We start from the raw sequence: 6,000 nt of genomic DNA, 5'->3' as shown, positions 1-6,000 counted from the left end.
AGATAAGTTTCTTATCAGAACCAAAATGATACACAACTAAGTGCATGATGCTAATTTTGTACAATCGGGGACTGAACCTTCCTAATGAGCCCCCCAAAAGTCGGAACCGCTCGTAGGCTGTCGAAGAGTCTGCAGTAACCTTATGAGTAACAACCTGCATCCGTACAATGTAGCGTGATACCTCAAATATCGTGCCACGTTAAAAATGGAGCGGCCGAGTACAAAACATTTAGTTGTTCAAAAACAGGACGAACGCGAGATTCAGCTGGGTTATAGGTGAGTCTCCCACTAAAACCAAACCGGTATTTTGGAAAGATTTTCAGTTTATTTAGAAATAGGACGTATTGGTAGATTTATCTCATTTGGGTAAGCTTGACGAATCAGATCAGGAAATCAAGAGGTTTGAACTTTTCTAACAACCCTATCAGACTCTTGAGTGCACAGTGTGGAGACGTCGTAGATAAACCATGATATGTAGAATTTTCACTGGCGGCAGCGTGATCAAACATTATTATTTACCTCATACCTTCTTAAGAATATAAATTGTTCTGTCTCTCGAAGTCAAACTTACTTCAATCATTCGATTGGAATATTAAATAAGGCCGTCATTAACTGTCTGTCGTGAATTTTGTGTGCGTGTTTTCTGTATGAATAAAGACTCAAAATATCGGTAACCAAACTCAGCAGTCAAGATGTATACTGATTAGACGCGACCTTACCTGATTTCATGAACGGTAACGGAAAGTGTCTGATAAATCATCTCAATATTTCGGAAGACGCTTTAGTAGTCTTTACTGTGGCTGAAAATATTTCACTTAATTTCTAGAATGTTCCATCAACTGACTTAGATTTGTCCGATATCCACAAGTCAAGTGTTTTGGTGTTCACTGAATAAATTGAAGTGTTAGCGGTCAAGGTGAACTGCCGCAACGAAAATCCCGTTTCATAAAGTATGCTGAATGAAGACCAGTATGAACGACAGCGCACGCATTCGTTTGACGCGAATCACACGATCTTAAAATCAGCACTACGTGCTGCCCAATAGTATCAAATTTCGTGTCTGTGCACAATCGTTGCCTACTCACGCCTACTTGCCCTTCACTTGAATTGAACACGCACCAGCAAAAGCACCACTATTTTGGACTATGCCATTGTGCAGTTTGCAAGAACTAAAAACGGATGTATTTTTGAACGGAATTTTCCTGAAAGTATTCAGTAAGAAGTAACGACCATCAAATCCGACAAACTGAGAAGCCATCATAGTAAGTTTGAATTCAATTTTGAGGTTTTCAATTCGGATTTTGTTTTGTAACTTAAGCTTATCTGTATAAGAAAAACCGAGGACACTGTAGAGCTGTTCCAACTTTGTCAAGAATCACCAGTAGTGAATATCCCACGAAACATTTGAAAAAAGTTTTGAACCCGCAGCCTCCCAGCTAGTAGTTTAAACAACCGTTCGGTCGCGGATCAGTAATGTGATTAACGCTCACTTAATAAGGTTCGAAATGACAACGTTTTCGAGAATAATCACCATAGTATTGAAGCTGATAGAGGTAAGCCACATTTCGAAGGACTTTTCGAGTATCGAACAGTCGTCATCTCTGGGTGGGGTATGTCCATGATTGCAACGTTGTTAATGGCTAGTCAATAGGTGGACCCCATTCGAAAAAATTTCAGTCCTCGTCTTCATAACTTGAGGAGGTAAATTTGTTATTATCAGAGTCATTATTATCACCATCCGGACGCAGGGAAAATTTTCCGTCCGTCTTTTTAACTAAATATCCAAAGGTTTTGATATATGTCTAGTGCATGGGAAGAGAACCGATATAGAAATATTTTTGTCTTCTGGTTCAAAATACACATTGATCGAGCGCGTCAACTTGGGTCTTGTCAAAACTGACAGTTTGTTCCATAGCACTGCGAGACCAGAACGAGCACGGAACAGCACTGGGAGTAAACAAAAACTAACGTAACTCTTCTGGACAAAACCTTATCGTCAGGAAACTCAAGATCATTTATCTTGGGCAAAAAATAAATGCAAAGATTCTATTGCCGGCACTAATTTAAAATTTTGTAACCAGTAAGAAGTGACGTCAAATTTTGTCCAGCAAGTGTTGACCGAGAAGTCAGGAGAAATTGCGAAGTTTTTTCAGTATTATCAGAACTCAAAATTTTGAAAACCTCTTGGGAGGTTGATAATTAGATGTGAGTCGGTTGTGTCGGGGGAGAGTTGCGGTTGAAAAAACAGAGACGTTTTAAAAATATAGTAAGGTTCTATACAACGTAGTAGTTAATGTCTACTTCCTAAGAACTCTGGGGGAAACAAATCCAAACCTGTGCAGTTCTCGAGTTACTCGACCCCGAAAAGTTCCTTTAAAGGCAAGAGCGGTGGTTAAACAATATTGAACGGAATAATTGGTCTTTTCTGATCAAAACCTGAACGGCAGTTGCACATTTAATCTAAGTTCCGTTGAGAGACAGAAACTAACAAAGGTAGTCTCACTCACTTAAATTGTAATGGGAACAATAAAATCTATTATATTATGCGAAATAACAAAATTTAATTTTTATGAAGTGTTTTCGCAGCTTGATTATTCAGTTTATATATTTATATGTATTTATGTATGTATTTGTATGTATGTATGTATGTATGTATGTAAGTATGTATGTATGTATGTATGTATGTAAGTATGTATGTATGTATGTATGTATGTATGTATGTATGTATGTATGTATGTATGTATGTATGTATGTATGTATGTATGTATGTATGTATGTATGTATGTATGTATGTATGTATGTATGTATGTATGTATGTATGTATGTATGTATGTATTTACATGTTCGCCCTTTGGCTGGTGGTTTGAGAGAATATAAACAACCTTCCTTCCGGAATACCCGTTTCAGTAAAAAATTTGAATATTTCTGGAAATTCAAAGTTTATTCAAGAAAAGCTCAACGCTTGGCTTACTGCATGAGTTAATTAGTCTCTGACATTACTTAACAAATATGTGAATCGTCTCCTCTTTTAACAGGCTGACAATCAAACATTTTGTAAACAGTTGAACGAAAGGACTTCTTATTAGCTAAGTCAATGTACTTAGTTAAGTGACGCGTTGTCATGGTGTCAGAAGAGTTATTCGGACCACAGAGACAAAGATCCTTGCGGGAAAGCCATGTTCAGACTAGTCTGATGAGGATATTTGGCAGTATTTTATAGTTTGGGCCTACTTTGTACGCTAAAAAAAATGCGGCTTTATCTAATATCACTCAAGGAACCTACTGTTTATTACATTATTTTTGCGTTAGTTTCGGTAAGAGTGGGATCTACAAACTGGAAAACTATACAACTTCAAGAAATCTGATTATCAGCTTTGAAAAACAGCACTTTCCAGCTGGATACATTTAAAATTACTTCGTCGAGGCTTTAAATATCTTGGGAACTTATCGAATAATTGTTGGCTTTGGTGTGCTTCCTAGTTTTTTATAACCTCGCTGTTGATCTATGCGCCTAGCCTGGCAATCAGCTCACCCCTGTTTCGTCACACGTTCAGGAGAAAAGATTAGTGCACCGGTGGCTGCACACTAATTATGTCTCGTCAATCAGCGTCGAGAGGCTTGCAAGCCAATTACCAACTGGATAGAAGAAGGACTGTAACCAGCTGGTTAACCACTACCAGAAATTTAGTTTTCCACCTCGAAATCATCGTTAGGCTAACTGCCGAAACTCTACAACCATCTAAGATTCTGAATCATATTGTGCACATACTTTTTGCCACACCAACTCAACTATCTGACAAACATGTATGGAGTGGTTGCATGAAAGTCACATGTGCCCCCAACTTATTTCAACCGTGTTTGTGCCTCATTAAATTAGCGCAAATGAAACTGTGGATGTCTGTTTTCTTTCTGATTTATTTTCGGGACAAAAAATTTGGAAAATCGTTTGGTATAATGCAAAGCCCAAAGGCCGCCAAGGAGTAGTTAGCAAAGTGGTTCCGTAAAAGTCGTCTCTTTTATCTTCTGTTGCTACAGCCTTCTGCTACACATTATAATAAAGACTCTGAGGAGGCTTTACTGAGTCCACGATTCTTTAAGTCTTAACATTGATGTGACCAAAAATATTTTCTTCCCATGTGAAACATTATTAAAAGTGTTCGATCGAAATTAGTGCAGAACGATTAAGACAAGTTTCTGGTGCAGGTGCAAACATAGCCACTACCCAATAGATGGATTCTTCATCTCAATGAAAACAGCTCCAATAGGGTAAAAATTTGAAATCGCTTTAAATGTATGCGGCCACAAGCAAAAAAATACCAAAATGATTGTTTGTAATTGCTCTTTTCCAGAAAAATGTTAGTTATTGTGCAAAATTTGTTTCGCTTCATGTCACATTGCAACACACAACGTGAAAGGACGCGACCAGATTTGCAGTTGCCCGTCGGCAGCCCGTAAAGAAGGATGAGAGGCGTTTTCTTGCCAGAAAAACGAATAATCAATAATTTCCAAGTGATAATGTGGTGGAATATTGGTAGATCGGGTGTATTAGTTGGTAGTTGATCAGGTGACTGTTGATCTGTTCGCCGAGCTTGGCAATTGATTTGCAAACGTTTCATCACCATTCGAGGAGACATCTTCATTGCGCTGTCCCCAACCAACAACGCACTGAAGATGTCTCCTCGAATGGTGATGAAACGTTTGCAAATCAATTGCCAAGCTCGGCGAACAAATCAACAGCCAACTGATCAATTACCAATTTCCAAGTGATTTTACCGTGTACTGTACTGCAGTTTGTTTGCACGACCTATAATCAGCTTTTTCCCAAACTAAGTATAATTGACACACGCAAAAGTTACTTTATCAATCACCCAAAAGAATGACCACCTGGACGAAACATCAATCTTACGTGAAGTGTATCCGGTAAAAAACGCTCACGATAATTCAGTGGAACACATTTAATTAACACAAATCGATGAGATATATTGTGTGAAGTCGAAAGTTTTCTTATTTTCTCTGGCCACAAGGCAGGGAAAATAAAAAAATGCTGTGAAATTGACAAACAGCCGACATATAAGGAATACTGAATGATTAAAATGGGAAAAAGTTAATGATTTTACCAATTATACTGTTTTTACCCGAGGGCACAAACGAAAATAATGTCTTTTTCTACAACTTGTTTGGTTATAGTGTGGATATTTTGCTTTAGAAAGCTACCGGTTGTTTCTGGGGTATTCCACGGATAAATTCGCTGGATGCCCTGGGTTTAAAACCTGTTCTGTCAATAATTAGCGTAAATCTGGAGAAAAATGACAAGAGTGACATTGCGAGGTGACTATCTAGTTGCGGAAATCACGGTTGTTTCGGTTGTACATTCCAAACGTTGTTTGAGGCATCCACCAGTATCGGATTTTAGTTATGAATGATTAGCCATACTGATAATATTTTCATCCCATGTGTCGACAACTGATTGACACAAACCCGTAAGCTAAAAAGCTTAAGAGAACGTTTGTAAAAAGAGCCTGTGGTGACAATATAATTGGGTTTCTTGCATGTCTGCAAAAAGCAAAAAAGCATCAATTCTAGTGGAGATTTCGTCCGTTGTGTAAAGCCAATTTATGCTGAAAAGGCGAACAGCATTGTGCAGATGTTTCGGTTTCATTGCAAAATCGTCAGCACTGAGCATCTTGCGTGAATCAAAGGGGTGTCTAGTCCGCGACATTCTGGCTAATAGATTGGACACATTCGGGCAAGAGCCACTGGTCGGCATTTTATCTCCATTTACTCATATGTCTAACCCATGAGTCACTCATATCAGTCAGAAACCAAACTCCAGGATTTGACGAACAATGTCCCTAAATTTCATTATTGCAGTCTAGGAGAACAATTTTTATGAGACACTTTGAGAGTAGCTTATAAACAATCATTTGCTCCACCATTTGGTGTAAAGTCGTACAGGTATTCTTATGAGCACAACAGACGCCTGGTAACCTAACGCCTGGC

General features: G+C 38.4%; 1 protein-coding gene across 1 annotated transcript in view; it reads left to right on the top strand.

The window, feature by feature from the left end:
* Positions 1–205: 205 nt before the first annotated feature.
* Positions 206–6,000, top strand: part of T265_09657 (hypothetical protein) — a gene marked incomplete at both ends in the record, with an annotated part of 94,033 nt that continues 88,238 nt past the window's right edge. Inside the window, one exon of the mRNA XM_009175806.1 lies at positions 206–276. Within this exon, the coding sequence (XP_009174070.1) occupies positions 206–276 (71 nt within the window). The remainder of the gene's footprint in view (positions 277–6,000) is intronic.

This window comes from Opisthorchis viverrini (genome assembly GCF_000715545.1).
Source record: "Opisthorchis viverrini unplaced genomic scaffold opera_v5_293, whole genome shotgun sequence".
NCBI classification, from domain to species: domain Eukaryota; kingdom Metazoa; phylum Platyhelminthes; class Trematoda; order Opisthorchiida; family Opisthorchiidae; genus Opisthorchis; species Opisthorchis viverrini.
This window is presented reverse-complemented; position numbering and strand designations above follow the sequence as displayed.